Source organism: Falco punctatus (assembly GCF_963210335.1).
Source record: "Falco punctatus genome assembly, chromosome: 9".
NCBI lineage: Eukaryota > Metazoa > Chordata > Aves > Falconiformes > Falconidae > Falco > Falco punctatus.
Window position 1 is genome coordinate 18,384,367 of NC_137589.1, and position 25,189 is coordinate 18,409,555.

The following is a 25,189-nucleotide window of genomic DNA, read 5'->3' on the forward strand; positions in this document are numbered from 1 at the left end:
GAAACAAGTATCTGTTACGACTGCTAATACTGGCTTGTTATTTCTTTATGCTCCCCCATCTCCCTGCTGTTATTATTTTACACTGCAATTTTAATTCTTAGGTAGACAGTACCGTCTGCTTTGTATTCATAAAATACAGCAAAGTATGTGCTTCCAGGTCCTGCTACAAAAAAACCTAAATTAAGGTGGCTAGAGAAAGCACGTTAACTTACTCAATATTCTTCCAAAGTGTAAGTCAAAGAAATATGTAGCAAAATCATATCCAACACTAATTCTCTGCACAGTCATTAATTTACTCCCACTTACCACTCTTCTGTTTACAGATCCAGGAACTAATTATCTCAGTTTTTGCTACCATACACAAAGTAGAAAACTATGTTAGTTATGTCTCTTGTAACTCCCTATTATGCTTCCAGACCTAGTTTTGCAAGACAGTTTCAGCTTGCTCAATGACTGAATCTGTCTTATATAGCAATTCAGATTGTTCTCCATGTTTTCCTATTGTAAATTATCACTCCTCAACTACTTGACGTAGCAAGTCTCAAGTGACAGCACTGTAAGTCACTTTTTAATTGATGGATTACAATGTTGAACAGTGTCAGTCCTAAGAACAATACCCTACAAGCAGCACAGCTATTTAACAATTCTTCCTTAGATCATAACTGGCATAAGATGAGTTTGTTCAGCATCAGTGATCCATGAAGACATTTTTACGAGACGAAAGTGCCGCTATTTGGAGAATCTACAGACTTCTCTAAAGGGACAAAACAAAATCAAAACACAGGGGGAAAAAGCCCACCAAAAAACAAGTAAAAACCAACACAACTTACCATTCCAAATACCTGCTGCTGGACCCAGTTGACATAGTCATTTCTGATATCTATCAAATCTTGTATCTCATGAATGTAAAATCTGTCATATTGTATAACTTGTCCTCTTTCATTTACCTGAAGAAGTACAATTAATTTTTTTATTAGCACTTTGTATAACAGTTTTCAAAAGGACATCTTCCATGTTTTTCAAGCACTTGATACATCAGCCACAGATATGCAGCTACTAAAAAATTCTAGAAAAACAACTGTGTCTACAAGAATGCAAAAACAACATTAAAGACACGGATACACGGATTTTTCACAATCCCATCAAAGACGCAAAGAAAAATAATATTAATTAAGCACACAGTATTGCACAACACAGTACTGCCACTTTGAAACAACGTATGATCTCACAGAACAGTGAAAAATATGTATATCCACGTATACAATGGAATACTATTTGCACAAGTTTAAGAACTATAATTCAAGAACTATTTTTAATTACAGTATGAATGCTATCTCTGTAACCTATGACCAGAGGCACAGTTTCCATCTAAAAACATTAAGCTCAGAGAAAACATGGGAAAATAGCATTATACAAAGGCTTGTCTATACAGGCTTGTCTACAATTTAAATCCAGAAGCATCCATACTTCCCTAACACTTTTCCCAAGCACTGTTCACTGCCAAAAACCAGCAAGATCCCCAATTCTATCTTTATAACCAGATAATCTTAATCTACTTTTCTCAATCCTCTCCCCGACCAACCCCATCTCCCCCGAAACCACCAGATACTAAATCCGTGAAGTACCCCAGCTATGTCACCCCATTTTTTCCTCTGACTCTAGTCCCTACTAGCCAATTATTAAGATCATACCAATACAAACAGTTGGCAGCAGGGTAGGTACAAATTTAACTATTTCTACAACGTAGCTACATATCAGTCAAAGGTGGATTTCAAAAGGAAGAGGAACTTAGGAGAGCCACATCACAATTCTACAATCACCCACCAGGCTTTAAGATTTTATGATCAACTTCTGCTGTTAAGATTTACAGCTATTGCAAGCCCGAGCACTGACAGAAAAGGCGGCAAAATAATCATTACATACCAGTGGCTCTCCATATGGGAATCTGTAATGGACATCCTGCACTTGTGACACAGGACAGTTACTACACAGTCTCACCCTCAGCCTTAATTTCATGGTCTCCATAAAGAATACAGAAAAGCTGAGCAAACCACAGCATGCCAATTCCAGCTTCCAAAGCAGGAATCTTTTCCATTCTTTCTGACAGCCTAGGGAGGAGGGCACTTGCATACAGCACACAAAGGTCCAGTTTAGACACCTGTGCCGATTTTGCTAGACTGTACAAATACAGTACTTGGGCAGTGCCTTAAGGAGTGCCTAAAACATTCTTTTAGCACATAAATACAAACTGCCACAGGACCAGAATAAACTACAGAGAGGGGAAAAATAGAGGGTGGGAGAGGAAACCTCAGCAGCAATTGGATAATACACTGTGATGTGCACAGTCTGGTTACTCCAAATGATTTGGGCTATTTTTGTTCAAAGTTCTTAAATTCATCAGGAAGTTACAGTACTAACAAACTCAAACAGATCAGAAAATGTCTGTCTCTGTAAAACTGTGCAGATCTTTCTTGTTCAAAATACAGCTTGCTCTTCCATTTGTGATCTTATTTGCTATTATTTCAAGCTTAAGAGGCAATTCTTTCCAACATACCCTCACAGATGCAATTGACTGGGTCAGTCTGTGTTCCCAAGAAAATAGGTAATTCCATCACCATGTCAGATTGGAATCCAGAATTCCAATGGTTCATAGGTCCAGATGGAACAACTACAGATATCTCTGCAGATGCAAGTCTAAGTATTTAAAACTCTTTAGCAACTTAACTTCTTTTTAACAACTACACAGCACTCAGATGCTGACAAAAACAGGTAATTGGTTAAAATTGACGTAAACATACTCTATGCAGTATTTCCAGAACTCTGAAAGCTGTGTGTAGAAAATTAGTAAGTATTCTTCTTTCAGAAGCCGGAATGCCCATCTTGCACAACTTCAAAAGGTGGACTACAACATCCTTGTAGAGTTCCACTATCTTGAGGAACAACGGAGGTTCAAGTACAGACCACCAATTTTCTGTCAACAAACGGTGAACACAAACTTAGTACTTGCCACTACAACATTGTTATGCTATCTTTTTAACTAAATAGCATGTTTTGTTAGAAAGGATACTTGTCAGTTACCAAAGACTCCCAAGGAAAAAAAAAAAGTTTAACATAGCAAGAGTGGTACATACTTCTAAACAGCAAACGACTCTTTGTATAAATGAAACCTCTATTGAAATGCTGTGTTGTTACACACCAACTCTAAGTTCTGTTTAACTAGAGTACATGACAGTATCACCAAGTAACATCTGACATAAAATGAGGAGGCTCAAACCCTAAAATCCTGAGTTAAGCAAACAGTCTGGAGAGCAATAAAAAGTGATGGAAAACAAAACGATCCACAGTTCAAAGAAATTATCAGTTTGCTTTTCTTTACAGCGGACAAGATGTTTTCTCTCACCAAAAACTAGTGGAAAATACAAGAGATGGGTTACGATACAAAAAATAATTGAGGAAGAAAGTACCCTTTCAAAAAGATGCCAATTAGAAAGGAAATATTCTGAAACCTCAATTCTTTAAGCTGAATTTCAGGTGACAGGAGTCACAATAAGAAGGTGTAAGGAAGAAGAGTTAAAAAAAACCCCAAACCAGAGCTATTTTCAGCTGCATATTTGAAGACCTCATCTTAGGATCAGTGAGAAAACATCAACGGCTCAGAAGCAACAGAACAGGTGCTGTACTCAAAGACAACTTAACATCTGCTCTGCAACACTTCTGCAAATTGCTTAGAGCTTGTTAGCTGTCTGACCACATAATTTTCACTGTAAAGCGTGAAGACATTTATCAAATACACTGAACTACAGTCTAATTCCTCCCAGAAGAAATCAGTCCAAAAATTACAATATGAGATGAATTCATATAAATGGCCATTTAACTCACCCAGAAGCAATAGCATAAGCGCTTTCTTACACATCAAGCAATGTTAACCCTTAACTTTCTCACTGGGGAATTCTACAGAACTATAAATACACAGCAGGTGTTGCTGACACCATGTCTTCACTGACTGAATCTCTACACGTTTTCATCTAGAGATCCTTAGTTTTAACAGTAAAGATTTCAGTTTCTTACCAAGAACTTTCAGAGGAGCTTTTTCCAGGTTCAGAATAGCTGTTCCAAAAGGAATAGCTAACGTTGTGAAATTGTTTACATCACTCATCAGTGGGCATTCTGGTAGAGTAAGATACAGCCTCAAAGCTTCAACATCTGGTAAGGAGCTGGTCAACTTAGGAATAAGGTTCTTTTCCAAACTAGCTGCCACCTACAGCAGATCATAAAATTCTGTTTATTTTAATGCAATTTTGAATTTAAACAAATGCCCACCTAGATAAAAAATAATCTAAAAAACAATCATCAAGAGTTTAAATTAGACTATTATACATTTAGAAAAAAAGACAGTGTATTAAATACTAAAATACAATATGCTAGTGTTGCTTGTCACAACACAACAGTTTTACATATTTGCAGCCCATATTGAGTAAAGAAAGTTATTAAAAGGGTCCGAGCAAGCATAACAATAATATTTCTCAATACGTATAACACACAAAGATAATCCCAAACATAAGGAAAATACACAGCACAAACCTGTTGTGATATATGAGTGTGGTCAGGCTGTATAAGTTTGTGAAACAGTAGTCTAGCAGCATTCATATCAACCCCTGAGAATCTAGTGCTGGTTTTGTAATGATCATCGTTGCTGCAGAAAGAAAAAAAAAATACAGAGAAAAAGACTGAATTCTGTATTCTCAGCAACTCCAGAATTTTTTCCACCTTGAATTTTTAGCCCTACTAAGGAATTAAGATGCGAGAGATCACAGTGTCAGATTTCCATTTCTTACATGACCTTTGAAGCAACTAAAAAAAAAATAAAATCTTCTCTAACTGCAAGACGATCAATGTAACAACACTAGGATCTAAACCAGCCTGTGCAATATATTCCCCTTGAATTACATACAACCTGTGGCTGAGAAGTACTGAGTTTTGCTGGCTTACACAGCAGCAGCCAGGTGATACACACTTCCAAAGACTGGCAGGAGGCATGCTGCATTTGGGCCAGCTTGACAAACTGTATGGCAATAAAGGAGCTAGTTCAAACTGCAGGTACCAGAGTAACAGTACGATAAAGAAATACTGGGAAGGTGTGATGGTTGAAACAAGAGACACTAAGAAGGTAGCCACCCTTAATGCTGTTCACAGGAATACTCATTTAAAAGCCTGACCACTTACCTCAAAGCCAAAAAGCTCCCATTCAGGCACCCAGCTGAGGAGAATGTTCCATCAATTTCACTGAAATTGTTCGTATGAAATACATTACATTTATTTTGGTTTTTTTTTTACAATTTAGCATTTGCAATAAAAAACTGTATTTAATTCCTAACTAATTACACCATACAAAGGATGGAACTCTGACTTAATATGACTAAACAACGCTAGATAAAACCTCCAAGACTCAATGTTTAAGACAGCTCAAATCAAAGCAAGTCCTGTAATTTGTTTTTCATTTCTTTGCGTCCTCCTTTATTAAAGTAGAAGCAATAATCTTTGAGTAGTTTTCATATTCCTTTACATATACTGTTATTTTCCAATGTGCTACTAGATACTTAATTTAATCTCGTATAGTCACCTAAAACGTGACAGAGGTGACAGACTAAAGGGTCTGAACTACTTGACAAGCACAATAATGACAGTGAGAGCACAGCAAAAGCTCTGCACACAATAAAATCATTCACTAAAAATAGCTTTGCTATGTATGTACAAAACCCCATTAATGCCCAATTCATAAGTAAAATTATAAAAGACAGCTTCTTTCCTCAGCATCACTTACTTAGCTATCTCTACAGGAAGTCTTCCAGATGGGAAAGTCAACAGTCTTTGAATAAACGTTTCATTCACAGTCCAGATCTGCTTCAAAAAGTCAGGATACCTAAAATCATCTGGTGGCACCATGTTCTAAATTTTAAAGAAAGCATAAAGAATCAACCACACATAATTGATTTCCAGAAAAATCAGTCCTGTGGTTGAGCTCTTTATCTCTTCATTGACTGACAATTTGCCTACCCAGACTATTACTGTGAAATAAGCCCAGGGATAAATTCACTGGATTCTAGCAGTTCTGCATTCACTATGAAAGCAAGAGCATACACTAAAAACATCTAGATTAGAGCGTTCATTCACACACCAGTTTACTTAACGGTAAATTCCCTAAACATATCGTATTTTTCTACATAATGAACACTAACAAGCATTAGACAAGAGTAGCACGCATCTCTTCTCCCTCGTCACTATGAGCCATTTAGCTCACTGCCAAGCTGTGAGCATACAGAAAAGGAGCCATTCAATTTTTCAGACAGCTGCTTTCCCACCCCACTTCCATCAGACTCCTCTGAGAATGAATCACGTTTCTCTGAACATCACTGCATCATCAGACGAGCTGCATTTTGATGTGCTGCTCATACCAAATGAATTCCAGTAAGACTTGCAATAGTAAAGATGAGCTGAACCAAGACTATTGTTTGGAGTAGAGAGCATTGGTTCAAAAAGAGATGCGAAAGAGCACCAAAAATAAGGTTACACTTGTAAAAGGAAACATATTTCTCCTGAGGGTGCAGCCTGACAACATAGCTGCCTCAGCAGAATGATGAGCTGCTGTTGCCAAAAACCAGTACTTCTGATCCCATCCTACAGAATCAGGATGAGAAACCCTCTTGACATTTCCTTTGTGTCCAGCTGAAGTGTCATTTAAACCCACAGTGAAACAACTCAGGGAGAACTGAGCTGCCCAAAAACTAACTTGAGAAAACAAACAGATTTTGGCTGAGACCCCTTAACTGGCAAGGGCACACAAGTCCCAGGAGTAAAGTATTCACATAACTTTGAAAGAATTCAATACAAATTACCAAACTTAAGAGTACTAAAAGGGATCCTTTTGCAGCATCAGAGTTCATCTATTGCTAATTTTTTTTTTGTACAAAACATGCCACAATAACTGCATTCATACAGTCTCCAGTTCACCTCAATTAGTCAGTCAGAATCTACTGCAGTAATTATGAAAATTGCACATGAGAAACTTTTTAAGAAAGGAGTTTTAATAGACAAGTTTCAAGCCTATATTATCAGTAATTTTTCCAGTCTATACCTGCTAAACCAGCTTCTCTCAAATACAGCAATAATTACCACAACTCAATCAGAATTAAGAAAAAAAAAACCCTAAGAACTAGAAAAATTGTTGATTCTGTACAACCAGGAGCAAAGGCCTGCTGCAAGCCTGACCTGTACTCAGTTTTTCTTGACAACATGTTACCCATTAAAATCTGTTTTTCTGCATGTCCAAATTAGTTTTCACCCCCCCATACTCAACTCTTGATGCTTCATTAATCCCTGTGGTCTAATACTGGCTGAGATATAATGGAAACAGTCCTATGTATCTTCATCCTGTTTTTTTCCTCCCAGCTCGTCCTCTAACATTATGTCCTTTCCCCTCATACTCCCACATTGCCATTTTTACTCTGAAGCCCTTCTAGACTGTTTTTCCATCCTAGAATTTTAACACACCAATTCTTGTCCTTTCAAAACTTCAGCTGTAAGACTAGCATAAAATTCCTATCACATAAACTATGTCATCACCTACAATTTTTAGCAAAAAGCTCTGTTTGTTTCCTCATCGTTGTGATATGCTAAAATGGCTGCAGAGCAGAAGGTAGCAAAGCTGCAGTCAGGAGCTACTGAGGCTTTTCCCTTATGAAGAAATCCCCTTTTCCTTTATGAAAGAAAAAATGCATATGCATCCATCGCTCAGGAAAAAAGCTTATGCCAAAAAGCCTCAAGAGCTCACTGACAGCTAACACTCAATAACTGGATCCAAGTCTTCCAACTGCTAAACTGACTTAGTGTCTCGTGCTTCCACACTGCTCTAACAAACTTCACAATATAGTCATGCATCTTCAGTATGAAAATCTCTTAAAATGCATCAGAAAACCCAAAATTTAACTGACAGATTTTGGAACCAAAGTATATTTAATTTGTTACCTGTGGATAAAAGTAGTGTGCAAAACTTTGGTCCCCACCAGAGAAAATTCTCTTTACACAATAACACTCCTCACTGTCTGCAACAGGAATAAAAAACAGGCAACTGTGAATCTGAGAAATGATTAAGCCAATGCAATCAACACTCAATTAGAAAAAGGTTTCTTCATTAAATAACCTTGCTGAAGCAGATGTTCTTAATATAATAGTCACAATTATATTTAAATTTTTAAAATGAATGGTAAATGCCAACACCTCTAAGTTTTAGCTCTAGTGCTAACAAAGGAGCTTATGCAACAGCACAGGTAAGCATGTATCTCCTACAGCAGAAATGGACTTTAGGGAGCAGAGCACAGGGGAAACAAACTTTTGGAGAAAATGATTCTAGCCCATATTTAGTTTGAATCTCAAGATTTGTAAGACACTACAAAGGAACAGGAATCCAGCAGTAAATATGCCAGATGTTGCTTACCTGCGGTTATCGGGCATTGAGTACTATACGGGAGCCAGTTTCCTTTTACTGTGAAGGGACTTTTCCTATTACTGGTTGTTCCTGTACCCAACTGCCCGTTACCTCCAAGTCCAAAAGAATAAATTCTTCCAGATGAAGGAACAAATGCAGTAGTGTGCTGCCTAGGGCAAACAAAATTCAGTAATGAAAACCTAAGCATAACAACATGCTTTGTGCAGGCAAGCCTAAGAGTTGTGTTAGTGTGTTAAAGGTCCTGTAGTATCAAACACTCCACCCCTCTACTGGCAATACTCCATTTATGCTGCAATAGGCAGTATCCCATTTCCACTAAAAAGTTCGTGGAATGAAGGTGCCAAGTTCTGCCTTGAACCCCTGCTTCACCGCAGCCTGGCTGTCACAGCCTATCCCTGGACATTCACGAATTTGAAGTTTCTACCAGATTGGCTGCATCTCCTTTTCCCTCCCATCCTTCTCAATTCTAAGAGTCTGGGAAGAACCAGTATTGAATTTATATACACAATTAAAAGGGAATGGGTCCACTCAATGTCAACAAAACTGCTAAAAAGACCGGTTTACATCCATATATTCTTTAACCCAAATAATAAAGTGTGCCCTTCTCTTAAAATTATGTTGCCTCCCTCATTTTGTCACCTTAGAATGCAGTTCTTTGGACAAGAGCATTTTCATGTGTGCTGGGAATTTTTCCAATTTCTTGGGTGCTATTGTAATATACGCAATAAAAACCCACTAGGAACTGAAGTGCCATACAGAATTACAGGTATCGTATAAAACAAGTTATGGTTCCAAATTTTACACTTATCCTCAGTGATGCTCATGTACCTCCACAAACACACTTGTTCTTTAATAGGAAATGATAAAGTGACAGCAGTAAACAACACCTTCTCACTGGTTATTCACACTTCCAATTCAGAAAATCATAGCCTCTCATAATAATACTCCTAACTTCCTTTAGTTTTCTGCTGAATGTGTTTAGAATCCCAGTAAGGTGTCTAAATATCTTTTATTAGAGACCATCTTGTCTTTCCTAACCACAAAGGGTAAGAAAAACCTCACTTCATATTGCAATATACATGAAGTTTCATACAAAACAAGTTATTCGTAAGATTCACAGCACTAGCATAGCATAGCCCTTACCTGCCACAAGTGATTTGCGTGACAACACTTCCCATAAGTTCAAAAACTTTCCTTGGGTTTATCTCATGGCTGGTAGAGTTATGACCCAACTGACCATAGCCTCCAGCTCCAAATGTAAAAACCCCACCTTCCTAAACAAATAAATTATTTGCATTAAAATGACAATATATCTCAGAAGAAGAAACTTAACAGAAATCAGGGTTTCATAAAGCTCCTTGTCTGATGATTCTGGAAATGTGGGGAAAGGAGAAAATATACATGCACAAGAGGGCCCGGAGACACAAAAAGGTCACAAGTTAATTGCAGTTATCAAAATGTGGCACAGCTATCAAGTATTACCTTACTCATGTTAAATTGTGTTCTTGTAATTTCCATATTATTACACATTAGTCCTGCCATCAATTTGTGTCAATAGATATTAACCCTCCTTTTTCCTCTTTTCCAGTTTTCTTGATGAACTACAATAGTTCATCAAGGACTATTATATAGTTCAGGGGTCCTCAAACTTTTTAAACAGGGGGCCGGCGTGCGGATGAAGTGGCAGGCCGTCATCTGCGGCTGCTTGGTTCCCCCCCCCCCCCCCCCCCAACCCCCAGCGGGGGGTCTGTAAGTGCCGGGGGCCTGATTGAGGACCCTGGGGGATCATATCTGGCCCACGGGCCGTAGTTTGAGGACCCCTGATACAGTTGATGAACTACATCAAAAAATAGTTGATGAACTACAATGAAATATAATATATTATATAATATAAACTCACACTATGAAAAGAAGTATACTTTGACTTTTAAATTGTGAATATAAATTTTAGAGCAATTACCAAATAGGAAGCTGCCCTCCTCAGGCAGATGATGCAGAGTATGACTGAAATAGTCAGCTTCGTTATTTGAAAGCTTAAGGAACCAGAAAACGTCAACATTTTCAGAAGGAAATTTTTTTAAGTGTTTTTTATTAATTTAATCAAGAAATTAACCAAAAACTTTAACAGAAGAATGTTGAATCAGAAACATTTTCAGAAATTATACAAATTACCTTACTACAACTTCAAAACTTGCCATTTTCAAAAGCTTTGAAATTGTAAAGCTGTTTCTTTCAATTCCACTCTGCATCAGACTGGACCTCTGCTGGAAATCGTAATTAAAAAGGCAGCATCCACTGAGAAAAACCAACAGCCTCATTCACTGTATCAGGATAACAAACAGTGACAGGTTTTCCTGAATATCAGAAGGACCTGAAGAATGCTTGCACGTGTACTCAGTACTGTTTACAAAAAGAGATAAACCAAGACCCCTTATTCTGCAAGGCCTAACATGTAAGGAAAAAAGGAGCTATACAAATGGGTGACATAAATAATTTCTAGAAACATTTACAGTAAATTCAGTATCTTAATCAAGTCCATCAGCTTTAAAGCAAGTTTGGAGTTAACTTCTATACATTAAAATGGGAAAAACATTTAGAACCTAAGTTACAGATTGCTGTTTTCTTTATATTCTGTACTTCCCTAACCTCGCATAATACATCAATACCAATTTCAGGATGACAAAGTTGCCACATCTTTCCCATCAAAGCAGGATAATATATTAGGACAAAACACAATTGTTTGTGAACAGTCTTTTCCTTTCACTGTAAAAAATTAAGCCTGTATAAGCAACAAAAGTGTGGTAACACTGAGGCAGATCATATTCTTCAAAACAGCTCTTAACTTGTTGCAGCGTAAAAATTCAAACTAACATATTAAAAAACCCTACACATTTTCCAAAAATAAGCACAGATTCTTTTTTCATCAGAAATATAACATTAAAAATAGTTACTTTCAAAATTCTAATGCCTTCTGCAACAATATTCTCAATCCAAAAGATTCAGACATTAAGTGGGTATTTAGTCACTTGCCCAAATCTTGATCAGCCAGAATTGTTTTCTACTGCTATCAGTAGTAAGCTCAAAATATTCTGTTCATTAATTGACATATTTTATTGAGAGCGATGAACAAGAGGAAACATCAAAGAATTAATAAATAATAATTTATACATAAATGTTGAAGTCTAATCCAACTAACAAAACAAATAAAGTACAGGAGTCAATCATTTAAAGATAAGCAGGTATGTATTGCTTTACCCACCACAAAACAGAGGTACTTACCACTTGATGCTCGAAATATACTATTCATCACTTAAATGAGGGTGAGAAAGCACTAGCTTTATACATTCTGTGTTGCTCCTAAAAGTTTCCAGATTAAATTTAAAAATTTAAGACTCCAAATAAAGCCTTTAGCCAACAGTTACGTATAAGGCAATTTGATACATTTCAGCTCTCAGTCAGTTCCTACGCCTCTGCATGAATACGCCGTGCTGACACAGAATACAGGTTTTTTTCCAAATTGGCCTTGAAATAAATAACCAACTTTTCCTAAGAACCTCAAACTGTAATACTCACTAGTGGATTAAATCTTCAATTTCTTCTGTTGGTTTGCTAACAGTATGTTAATAACTGCTGTGCAACAGCAGATGGAAGAGAGGAGTGAGAGCAACAGCCCTGCAGCCCCCCAGGTCAGTGCAGGAAGTGGCAGGGGGGTGCTCCAGGTGCGGGGTCAGACACTCCCACGAAGCAGCTCGCAGTGAAGCCAGCTGTGCCCCTCAGCCCATGGAGGTTAGCGGTGGAGCAGATCTCCACCTGCAGCCCGTGGAGGATCCCACATTGGCACAGGAGTATGCCCAGAGGAGGCTGTGACCTGTGGGCAGCCCACGCTGGAGCAGCTCCTGGCAGGGCCTGTTGGCCCCATGGGGAGAGGAGTCTGGGCTGGGGCAGGGTTCCTGGCCGGGCTGGGGACCCCACCAGGGACCCACGCTGGAGCAAGGTGTGAAGAACTGCAGCCCATGGGAAGGACCCACGCTGGAGATGTTCATGGAGGACTGTGTCCTGTGGGAGGGCCCCAGGCTGGAGCAGGGCAGAGTGCGAGGGGGAAGGAGCGGCAGAGACAGTGACAGACTGACCACAGGGCCCTTTCCCCACCACCCTGTGCCGCTCGGGCCAGGGAGCAGAGTAGCTGGGAGTGAGGTTGACTCCAGGAAGACGGGAAGGATGGGGGAAGGTGTTTTAAGATTTAGTTTTATTTCTCATCACCCTACTCTGACTTTCGACTGGCCGTAAGTTAAATTAATTTCCCCAAGCCTGTGACAGCAGCTGAGTGATCTCCCCGTCCTTATCTCCACCCAGGAGCCCTTCCCTGTATTTTCTCTCCCCTGCCCAGCTGAGGAGGGGAGCGATAGAGCAGCTCTGGGCACCTGGCATCCAGCCAGAGTCAGCCCACCACAGCAACAAATAGCAACAAATTTAGTAAGAAAACTTCAACCAACCACAAACACCAATCCCCCCAGCATTTAATTTCAATTGAAAATTAACTCGGGTCTGATCAGTGGTAACAGCAATGCTAGAGGTGTTATGCCCAGAAAACAGCTAATCTCTTTAGGATACACTAATGCAAATTTCAGTATCTGTAATTTTAATAAAGAAACAGAATTGTTATATAAAAACCTGCTGTATTTTGTATGCTCAATTTCACCAAATCTGTCAAAAATTTAAAACTACTGAAAGATTTATTGTATTTGCTAAGTTTTTTCAAATATTTAACCATTCTTCCAGTGTTTCCTGAACTTCATCCAATAAATCTTCAAGAAATTTTATGCAGAATTTTGTTTCTTATTTCCTATTCAGGTAGCATATTCTCCAAAAAATATATGCATTAAAAACCCAAGTAATTTAAATTTGAATATTGTACCTTTGTAAGGGCAGCAGTATGATCTTCTCCACAACATATATGAACAACCTTCTGAGTTCTCAATGACTTTAGCAGTGTAGGAACATACCTGTCTGAAAGGTTTAACACAGCAGCAGATCGCTTATTTTGAAAATCAAAATCAGAAAACAAATAGTTTTGCTTATTTATTCTAGTGCAGTTCTAGTCAAACAAGCACTTTGAATTTGATAGCGTAATGCAATCATTGTGACAGTTTATGTATCTCTGAGACAGAAGTGCTATCACAGAAAAACAGAGACACTACTATACTGAAATACTTTATAGCAAATAGTCTCATTTTCACTGGACAGGATCACGAGAATACATAAATCATGACGGCCACGAGAAAAGAACAGCTGGTTTGAGCTGTTTATGTGTTTCATGTTTTTAAAATATTCCTACAAGTTGTTAACAGTTGGTCATAGTTCAGTATTACTAAATGTGTAATAGAAAGGAATACTGAAAAATTAGGAAGCACAACTAACCTCCCTCCATCACCAGAACCAATCAACTGGGTCATCCAGTTGCGCAAAGGCAATTTTTTAAAGTGTTAACACTAATGTCTTAGAATTTGTCAGGTACACCAAGGTGCCTGGTAAAAAAGGGATTTTACTGAAACGTGATGCTATATAGAACACTGAGGTCACATACATTCCAAAGAATATGCAGAAGCAACTTGATGTCTCCCACCAAAATCTGATTTCTGAAAAGTATGTGTAATTTTCTTATTACATCAGTGTGACCAGATTTAAAGCATCAATTCAGACACACATTTTAGCTACAACACATTTTTCTAATTTTAGATGGTGTTGACAACAACAAAGCAGTGAGAAAATTCAAATTCATGAAACTAGCTATCGATTATTCAATACTAAACCCGATAGCATACATTCCCACCTTGGCGCCCTGTGCACAGGTAGCGTGCGTGTAACATAACACAACTAACAAAGAAACCATTTTTTGTCTAACCTAACCACTTGTTTAAAATCATTAATGAGCATCAACAACCTAGCAGAGGGGATTTTGGAAATGGTTCGCTAAAAATCATGAATGATTATCAGAAGTGGCCTAAGGCAGGCAGATACCCACATGCCAGTAAGAAAACAATTTAAGATGCCTTACATGTGTCCTCTAAGCACAGCCGAGTAGTTTTGATGGATTACTGGTTTTGTCAAGCTATTTCATCTACCTAAGATTCAGTTCAAACTCTAACAGCTGCACAGTACTTTAATTCAATCACATTCAGAAAGTTTAAGTCACAGAAAAGTCTAGAAGAGGGAAAGAAAACCAAGCAGGCTAGAACTTCAACGTAACACTCAGAATTTTCACTACAAAACAGCTGAGGAAAAAAAAAACTCTGTGTCTTCCTTATATGCCCTCACACGACATCAGCACACTCCAACAATATTCAAGAAAGGTTTGTTCTGTCTGCTCCTTTTCTAGGAATGTCTTTACATTCACAAACCAGGACCTTCAACCTGAAATTTTACTGCAGTAATGTTTACTTACCATTATCATCATTAAGACCCAGCTGCCCAAATTTATTGCGTCCCCATCCAAAAATGGCTCCAGAAAGAGTTAGTACAAAACTATGCGCTCCTCCTGCTGCAATTTGTGCAAAAGGGATTCCCAGCAGAGATTTAATCACATGTGGCGAGTTTTGTTTTTTATACTCATAACCTAAGCCCAACTGGCCATATTTATTCTGTCCCCAGGAAAACACTTCACTTCCTGTTTAAAGGGGAAAAAAAACCAAAACCAAGAAATACAATTAATATAGTTTAATTATATGAAGTTTATTTACTGTTAGAAAAGCTAGAAGTTAAGACAGTTACTCTACAAATATTTGCGAGTTAGAAAATGTATACAAATTACTGACTTCTGAAGCTAAGCATTCTCATGTAATTTGCAGACATTCAACACAAATATTTAATCGGACTGAAAGTATTTAACTCACATTTTAAACCCCCAAAATTGCTCTTAACAATTGTTTCAGTAGTGTTAGATAAACCGAGTTCAGTTATTACAAAGCAAGATGCTGTTCCATTGGAAGTTCCACTACTGCATATAGTTTTATACAGAGATCTTGCTGAAGCTGAATACTGCACATGCAAAAATTTCCCATTTCCAATCACAAGGCTCATTTAAGCTTTTGTAGAGCAACATACTTAATTTTCACATACAATTTAAATGACATACTTTAAATTGTAAAATATTAACGATCAATGAAGCACACAGTTTAGTGTCATTTGATGCCTTATAAAGAAAAAACATTTTGAAGAAATCACAATTAGAGCTATTTATATTAAGATTGCCTCCAAAATAAAATGTTCTACTGAACAACCAATGTTTTGCCAAGGTATTGACTACCCTGAAGATCACCACCTTATTACAAAGACATTCTCCTTTTGCTGATGTGATACATTTCAAACAGTAACATTACCTATGTCTCCTACCTCCATCTTTCCAGTAACAGTTTTATCAAGATGGGAAACAATGAAACCCATCCCCTGGGGTACAGGTCTCTCAGATTTTATGTATTTATTTAAACAACAACCACCAAGCCAAACCCAACCAGACACAAAAAAACCAAAACAAAAAACAACCAAAAAAAAGCAAGCCCCAAACCATTACTTTAATACAAAACAATCTTCCTAACACCAAAGAAATCCTATGCCAATCATTTATCACATGAACTAATCCATCTGTTCAATATCCCATATGTAGATCTGAAGATAGGACAAAGTCTCCTCTCAAAATGCCCAATTCAAGTTAAGTTCATCCCATTTTCCTCCCTATGGGGGTCTATTTTTAAGACCATAACCTTGCTACATAGCAAGGATTTCTGCAGGTTCTCTTACAATCAGAAAAAAACCAACAAAACCCCACCCTACAATGCACATGAAAACCAGAACCACAGAGCTGCAAATCTGTGAACTGGCAACAGGATGGTGATGCTGTACTTGCAGCTTATAACTATTTAAAACACTTAAGTGAATTTTAAAGTATAAACTCCTATTATATTCTTGCACCTTTGATCAACAGAACACTTAGCACAATTCTGACACTCCCCACACTCTACTACCGATCTTAACCCAGGCAAAGGGTTATTTGTAAATCTCTGTCTGCCTGTCCTGAAAACAACAGACCCTCGCTAGGTTGTAATGGTAAAGATGCTTGGGAATACATAACAGCACAGAAAACTCAGTATGAGCCCACAAAAAGTCACACAAAGGATCAAGGCACATATATTCAGTATAAACTGTTGTATTTAAAAAAAAAAAACAACAAATACATTCAGGATATAATTAATGCCTCCCTCCCCACAGCTTGTTCAGTTTACATTTCAAACAGTGTTAAGAAACACTGTCAGACTACAATCTTTCAGGAATTTTTGCTTTGAGTTTCTATTTCCATTAACCCTGTCCAGCAGCCACTTCTTGCAAACCTAAGTTTTGGCCACAACTCTGCTTTGTCACAATGAAACAAAGAGGCAACAGATTTAAATTCATACTCCTCTCTGGAGAGCTACACAAACCAGACATGCAATATTCTTATACAAGTGAGGCCAACTAAGTATGTTCTCACAGCTCTAGAAAAACTTTGAAGACATGTTTAAACCTTTCAAAAAGTGGGTTATGATGTGACGTTAAATTTTAACTACAGAAGCACCAATAAAACAGACTTTCCAATAGAAAAGCTGACAAGGAAGTCATCATGTGAAAGCCTCAGTAACTTGAAGTCACAGGTTAAAATAGACTAGTGACAAAATGGCATGCTAGCAGGATGAAAAAGAAAGGGGACCAGAAAAAGGAGAGAAACAAAAATGAATTTTAAAAGGAAACATGAAAGCAAGATGATAAAAAGCAAAAAAGCATAACAAGCAGCACAACCCAACATTTGTTTGTGGAGGTTTTTTTTTCAGATTTGTTAAATTCAAGCTTCCATTGTTAAATTACACTTCCCCACCAACCTGAAATCCCATCTGTGTTAAGCAGTAGCACATTTTAAAAAAAGACAAAATAAATGTTGAAACCTTTAGAATTACCTGGCAGGAATGTACACAAAGCTTCAAAAGAATTTGGCTTACCTTTTGAGAGTGCTAGCGAGTGATAATAACCACAAGCAACTTGAACAATTTGGATCTCTGATAAGCTTTTAATATTTCTATTGGAATAAGAAAACAGAGAAAGAATTAAGCTACTAGGCCATGGTATGAAACCAAGTCACACCAAAGGGTAATGATATACAATAAGTGAATCCTTTTCACTGAAGTATATATGAAGCTAATTTCAATATTGTAACTTTAATTAGAAATGGAGAATTAGGGAGGTTCGTGTGCTAGGAAGGAGATGTCACACAGGTGAGTGGAGGAAATTAATACCGGATGCAAGAAGAAAATGATCCCTACTTTCTAGTGTCCAATAAGAAAATGATTGTAAAACCATTTTTCATCAATATTAAAGACTGAATAAAGTTGAACACTCAATTTTTCATCCCTACCAACACTAACTTCAATCAAAACTTCCATTTACAGAGCTATTAAGTATTGCACAACAATAGAAAGAAGTTGCAAGTACATACAAATGTGAATTAAATCTAGTATGCCTTCAAGTTCTGATGAGAAAACCAGGACTTTCTAAAAGGCCTGTGGGCTTTTAAATTTGATACAGGAATAAAAAAACCTTTCTATTAGTTATTTATGTCTTTCATATTTATACATGCCACAGATAGCCACAATGAAGTTATGAATACTAATGTTCCAAGGAATTGTAACTTTCACATGTCTTTTGCTTATGTAAAATACAACATTAGAAAAAGCCTCCAGCTTGCAAATATACAAACTTTCTGCTACAGACAGTTGCACTGATTTCAGTGAATCTATTCATCACAGTGAAAATGTGAACTTCAGCTAGCTGGAATGCTTACAGCATTCTGAAAACAAGCAAATGAATCTGGATACCATTCATTTTTATAACAAGAAGGCATATCACTCGATCTCAGCTAAAAAAAATTTAGGGTGAAAACTGAAGGACAAAATCAGATCGCAAACATACCTTCCTCAAACCTACTCCCACAACTGGTTTTGAAAGTTTAACATTCTACTTCTCTTTAACTTCTTTTAAATGGCAGTTGTCAATCCACATTTACATTCTTGAAATACCCATCCTACTTTTCTAACATAACTCTCATTCTTAGTAGATGACTATTAAAGAAAAAAAAAAAACAGAACCCAGGACCAAACCAAACCCATCACACATTTCTCACATAAGCTGACTTTTTGAGAAAGGAAACTGTCTACAGCATGCAAGTGCCACAGCTAAAATACACTAACGTGCTTTTTTAATTGTAACAGCAGAATAGCTTAACCAATGGAACTTAAGCACTTTTTTCCCAAAAAAACGTAACTTATTACATACTAATTAATATTAACCTGGGTACTCTGACGCATTCCTCTGTTCCTGGCAAGCCAAGCTGTCCGTCAGTAGCCAGACCCCAAGCATATACCTGACCCTTGTCATTTAATGCAAGAGTGTGGGCTTCTCCACATGACACAGCTACAATATTTTGGGCATCCAGCGCACCAACATGCTCTAACAAAAAAAAAAACAAACAAACCAAAAACAACAAGTTAGCTGTTTAATAAAAGAAGCTACTAACTAGGTAGTATCATTCAAGACAGTTATACTCAGTACTAAGATATCAACTAAAATGACACAGAAGCAAGCCCAGAAATGTCCCAAAACATCCTTTATTTACAATTATAAGCATGCTATTCTAGAAGTACGTTAAACTTGACACCCCAAAGTAACTAAACAACTGTATCTGGAGCTATATACAGAAGTGCACAAAAAAGTGCAGCTTGATGGCTCCTTCTAATCCTCCCATCTGAAAATGAGCACAGAAACTCAATTAATATTAAGGCCAAATAGATTATCGTCAAATGACTACACGTGTAGACATTATGTAAGAGGAAAACATTCCACCACAGCAAATTAAATTCACCTATTCATTATTAACAAAAAAGCCTGCAGAACAAGGCAGGGCAAATTAAAGACTAAAGCTACTGTTTTTGCAATGAGCCACACAATGTTCTCTTTATAATGCAAAATACTGTAGAAACAGAACCTACAGAGCAATTTTTCTAGATATACAGTGCATGCCTCTGAAAAGCAAACACTAAAAGATCTGTGACTTTTTTCCAGTAGCCTGCATCAATCAATACACTGGGAAAAACTCAAATTTTGTTTTTGTGCTTATGATCTGTGATCAAAAGTCTTTAACATTTTCATGTTAGCAACACTGAAGTGGAGAATTATCATCAGAGCCTGTTGTTAAGGTTGGACTTTTCAACAGTCCCCTTAAATAAAACGTTGAAGCGGGCTTTTGTGCCCTGTTTTCAGACACAGAAATTCTATTCCTGCCTAAGAATGGCAGAGGGCTGAAAAAGCCCGCGTATTATCAATGTAACAAGTGCTGTAAACGCAGCCTAGCATAGCCTAACTCAATTCAAAACAGTAGCTAACGTTATCTGCAATGTGACAGGCACTCAGTCTCCAAAATAAAGTAACACAAGCAGCAGACAAATTCATTTTTTTAAACAGGTGGTCTGATTAAAGAGGTTACCACCCCAGTTCAGCCCATTAGAGCCTCCACAGCTCTGCCAGTGGAAGAGGTCATGTAAGCACTCTCCAGTTCAGGCAACAGCATGCAGATTAGCTCAGACTATCTTCACCAGCTGCTAAACTAGCCAGGCTGACTTTGCCTAATATGGATTAAGGAACATCTACACAATCCCCATGGCAAGCAGAGCTCTGTGGGGAGGAAAGAGGGAATGCACAGCTAGTGACGCTGGTGACATGGAGGTGGTAAAGACAACAACAAAATTATCTTCAGGTAGCAAAAATACATTCAAAAGAGAGCATCCACCCATTTGTAGAGATACTGAGCCTCTTGAGGCTGCACAAGTAAAGTTGTCCCAATGCACTGACTTCATGTTAGAACGTTCAACAGTATTGTCAGTAACCTCTAGATGAAAGAAAAAATACGGAGGACATTACAATCCTCATGACCACTGTGTCAGAGTGTGTTAAAAAAAATAAAATATTTATAGCAGATGTTTGTCCATTACATAAAAAAGCTCGTAAAAGACTGTTTTAAAAAACCAAAAATTAAGTCATGTATTTTTGTTGTAACTGTTAGATTTAAAAGACAATTCAGCATCATTTTCAAAGTGGGTAACAAGCATTCAGAGTAAATTTGATACGCTGAGTCATTCATGTTCATGAATCATGAATTCATGTTCACGAAGCTGATGTTTGCACAGGACTAAAGTTCATCAGTTTTAATATCCATTTACTGTTACCCAATAGAAGTCCAAATTAGTTTTAAAAAGTTACTTATCAACTACACAAAAAAAAAAAATCTTTATTTGGTACCAAAGCCAAAACTCTGAAGGAAGAACTGCTAAAATATTGCATAATGCCTTGTTTCCATCTGAAATACTTCTATCAATAACTGTCCCAAGAAACTTGTAAAATCACTCTAGTGGTGATTAGAAGAAACTCTTACTAAGCCTCTTCCATTTATGTTATGCTGTAAGTACTGTCAGAGGCACTGTTCCCTATCTCTCAGTAGCACGCAGATATGACTCACATGCACAGCTCTGAAGAGAGCCCATGTGCACACTCCTCTGCAGTCCCTGCAAGATGTTTACCCACTTCTGCTATAGAACTGCGCTAGCAGGAAGCAGAAACACGCGCGTAACATAGATAGGAAGAAAAAAGCCCAAAGAAGTTTTACACTGCATCCTTCAGGCTTTTCCAAACCCCCTTCCTGTAGCACCGCTCATGCTGGAAAGTCTTTTATCAGAAGTTTTATCATTAGTTCTTAAAAAACAGACAATTAAGAACATTGCTTTTACCAGACCTGCTCTACATCAAATATTAGATAATTAAAACCACACAGGATGTTTCTCAATGATGGTATGCCAGGTATTCATTTCTACCATATTCCAGCAGCCAAACCCATACATATGCTACAATGCTAATCCATGTATTGAAGCAGGTCACCTCCCCTTCAGATTAAAGACAGCCAGTGTCTTCCACTGCCTTAGGTAAAGCAATTCTATGCTGGAAATAAAAAACAGTGGCAGTACTCAACTGCACAGCAGGCAAAAACATGGGGGGACAGCCATGTTTCACAGCTGGTTGCTTCCAACTGTCACAAGATGCAATCCAAGCAAAGGTATGCTTTTCAAATTAAAAATATACCTGTTCTTGGAAGAACTAATATGCATATAATTCAGCACATGCGCAGACACTGGCAACCTTGGGTTTGATGTAGCATAAAAAGATAAAAAACTACATGCACCACCACACACTCTCCACAATTCATTAATTCTAAACTTACCGGGTCTTTTCCTGGCTTTTTCGTGCCCCAGTTGTCCTAGATCATTGCAACCACATGTATAAACAGTCCCATCATCCAGGACAAAAACAGTATGTCTCAGTCCACACCCTACATCTCTGACCCTTTTATTTAAGAAAAAGTCACTTTTTCTGGGTTCTAAAACAATCTCTTCATCAATTCCACCCAATCCAAGCTGTCCAAACGATGCATTTCCCCAGCACAACATGTTTACGCTTCTCTGGATCACAGAGATCTTCCAACTTTGCTTTTCTAGAATATCCCTTCTGCGTAGCTGTTTCAAAAAAAAAAAAAAAAAAAAAAGTAGGGTTTGTCAGTATTGTCCCTAACATTTATGTTACCTTCTATCTAGCATGTAATCCACAAGTTCACTTTCTATATACCAATATAACACATCAAACACTCTTTTTTAAGAGTGTGATTTACTTTTTGGACAGTATTTACATTAACTCTGCATAAAACATTTTCCTTCCCATTTCCAATACAACTTGTAAGATGTGCAGGTCCTCAGTTTTATATAACTTAGTTTCAAAAACTTAAAATATTCTTCATAGAACTTCTCTAATCCCTAATCCAGATCTATACAAATGGCAGTCACAACCAATTTTAGCCGGTGGAAATGACCTCACACGCCTTTTTAAGGAGACAGTACAGGCTAGTTTCTTTACACAAGGATCTCCAGAAAGCACTGTGTACAGCCTCAAGATCATCCCCAAAAACAACACTTGACTCATAGCTTGGAAAAAATTGGTCAGCTCTGATCAATCCAGTTACACAACCCAAATAATATGGTGTCAACCATTACATTTAAACAACTATGAGTCAACCAAACTTAAAAATACATGGCTGAAACTCAAGTCCCCTCTCTTGTGCTGCAATCAAAAGCGGCTACAGCTTCATCGTTACTCTACTGTTAACAGGAGGCCACACACACAAACTTGCCCACGCAGACCCCTGTGCCTAATGCCGAAACTGCAATTACCAGTATTTGTGCTGACGAACTCTGCACCTATTTAGAAAGGATACAAAGCTACACATCTCCTTCATTTTCAGTATTGCACTCAAAAGAATTTATGACAATGTTTTCACTATTACTTATACTACACTTCCGCGACATAAGTTTCCACACATTTTCAGAGCAATTTAAAAATCAATACAATACAGTATAAAACTGCTACAAATTTTCATCTGTGACCATTATTTGGAAGACAGCATGTAAAATGGAATGTGGAATACAATGCACTTACAAATGCATTTCATCTTATTCTGCCAGGTCATAACACATGTAAACTGCCTAAACAAAGAACTGCTCAGAGAAGCAAGCCATCAGTTTGCACCTAAGCATTACGTAAACCAAAGGGCAGAATTCTTGCCAGCACAACAGGATGAACTATTTTCTTTGTAAACATCAAAACATAGTAAACAAGATGCCTACATCTGTGATCTCACCAAAAAAAAAAAACCAAGCAAAAAACCCCAAACAGCTTAAAATATATTGCGTTCTGTTTACCTATCTCAGGAGATGATGCATGATCAAGTATTTCCCTAGCTATATCCTACCACATTCAGAAGGGGACACCAACATGAAAACGTCTTCGGTTAAGACATAGCTATGCAACAGCAGTTTTGACACATCTGTAGCGGTGACTGCAGTGCAAGCTCCAACCTGCAACACAAGAAGTTAGAAGAGACACGTGATTATTATAGTGGTTTGAGATTTTCATAGTCAAGATTTATCTCCATCTCCAGTGGGGCAAAAAGCAGGAAAGTTCCCCTTGCTGTTGGCACAGCTATCCGCTCCCGTCGGGGGGTGCGTGGGGGTGTGTGTGTGGTGTTTGTGCTTTTTTCTCTTCAGAGACAGCAGCCAAGTAAGTTTTGCACTTGGATGGCAAATCACGGCAGTATTTCACCCCTGCGCGTAGCCGTGGCAGCCAGCTCACGGTGTCAGCTGCTGGATGCTACCACCCGTGACGTCAGCAGCAGCCCAGTGACACCAAATACCGAACGCGGGGGAAACCACCCCGCTCGTTCCGTACCGGCGCGGCGCGGGTACCGGCGCTGCAGGCACAGCCCGCCGCTCCCTCAGGCGCGGGCACGGCCGCTCCCGCAGCGCCCCGCGGCCCCAGGGCTGCGCGGCTCCCCCGGGCACGGCCGGCCCCGCCGGGGGGCGCGGGCGGGGCGGGGGCGGCCCCGGCGGAGAGGCGCAGCTCGGCGGCCGGCGCGGGGCCTCCGCCCGTCCCCTCAGCGCGCCCCGCGGCTGCCGAGCGGCGTCGCCCGTAACGGTCGCAACCGCCCCGGCCCACCGGCCGCTCGCGCTCGCCTCCCCGCGCCGCGGACGCCGCCGCCCGTCCCGTCCCGCCCCGCTACCGCGGTCGCCGTCCCACCGGCCCCGCGGCTGGGCCCTGCGGGCCGGGCACGGCCGCTCTCCTCTCGGCCCCACGGGGCGAAGGGCGGCACGCGCGGGACCGCGGGGGTACAGCGGCGCGCCACGGCCCGGCGGAACTCACCGGCGAGCGGCGGCCAGGCCACGCCAGGCCAGCCCAGGCGCTCCGCTCCGTCCCGCTGCGCTGCGCTGCGCTCCCCACGGCGCCGCGAGGCCGCGCCCAAGGCCGGCCCGCCCGCCGCAGGCCCCACCGGCCACCGCGAGGGCGTGAGCAGCCCCAGCCCGGAGCGCTGACAGGGCCGGGCCGCCGCTCCCGCGCAGGCGCCGACTGGCGGGCGGGGCCACCGCGCGCCCGCTCCCCCGCCCGCCTCCCCGGCCTCGTGGCCAGGGGCGGTGACGCAGCGGCGGCGCGGCGTGACGTCAGCGCGGGGCTCGCGGGGGCAGCGGCTCTCGAGCTGCCGGGAGCGGGAGCGGGGCCGGGGCGGGTCCCGGTGCGGGCTCCGGACCGAAGCCGGGAGGGAGGTGGCGGTCGCGGTCACGGTCACCGCGTCGGGCCCCGCCGCCGGGCTGTGAGGCGGCCGGGCAGAAGCTGCCGGCACCCGGAGGGGTTCGGGGGAGCGGCGCCGGCGCCCTCCCGGGGCGCCCAAAGGCCGGCAGGGGACTGGGGAAGCACTTGAGAGCAAAAATGTACAGCAGCTTGGAAACACAAACCATCGTTGCGTTACAGCACTGGTTTTACATCAGCAGTGAAAAAATCCCAATGAGCATGTTCCGGGGCAAAGCAGTCCCGCCAGGTTTGCTCGAGGGGGGATTCGTGAGGCGTCTTCCTCCGGCCGTGCGGAGCTGCCCGGGACGGGGCTGCGCGCTGCTGCTCCCCGGCCGTGACCTTCGGAGCCCGCGGGAGCCGCCGGCCCACCTCCGAGGGCGTGGAGGGAGCGCA

General features: G+C 40.1%; 1 protein-coding gene across 3 annotated transcripts in view; it reads right to left on the minus strand.

Moving 5' to 3' along the window:
* HERC4 (HECT and RLD domain containing E3 ubiquitin protein ligase 4) overlaps window positions 1-24,607 on the minus strand; it is a 37,567-nt gene extending 12,960 nt beyond the window's left edge. For 2 of the 3 annotated variants that reach the window (XM_080401293.1, XM_080401291.1), the window contains exons 1-16: window positions 24,374-24,606; window positions 23,377-23,532; window positions 21,849-22,140; window positions 18,871-19,030; window positions 17,527-17,603; window positions 14,946-15,167; window positions 13,419-13,510; window positions 9,647-9,777; window positions 8,492-8,652; window positions 8,023-8,099; window positions 5,822-5,946; window positions 5,224-5,283; window positions 4,582-4,693; window positions 4,069-4,258; window positions 2,799-2,971; window positions 831-947 (exon numbers count right to left, since the gene is read on the minus strand). In XM_080401293.1, coding sequence (XP_080257419.1) covers window positions 831-947; window positions 2,799-2,971; window positions 4,069-4,258; window positions 4,582-4,693; window positions 5,224-5,283; window positions 5,822-5,946; window positions 8,023-8,099; window positions 8,492-8,652; window positions 9,647-9,777; window positions 13,419-13,510; window positions 14,946-15,167; window positions 17,527-17,603; window positions 18,871-19,030; window positions 21,849-22,074 — 1,923 coding nt within the window. In that variant the 5' untranslated portion in view covers window positions 22,075-22,140; window positions 23,377-23,532; window positions 24,374-24,606. Of the gene's footprint in view, window positions 1-830; window positions 948-2,798; window positions 2,972-4,068; window positions 4,259-4,581; window positions 4,694-5,223; window positions 5,284-5,821; window positions 5,947-8,022; window positions 8,100-8,491; window positions 8,653-9,646; window positions 9,778-13,418; window positions 13,511-14,945; window positions 15,168-17,526; window positions 17,604-18,870; window positions 19,031-21,848; window positions 22,141-23,376; window positions 23,533-24,373 lie in introns of all 3 variants that reach the window. The other variant, XM_080401292.1, reaches the window with a different exon arrangement.
* Window positions 24,608-25,189: the final 582 nt, after the last annotated feature.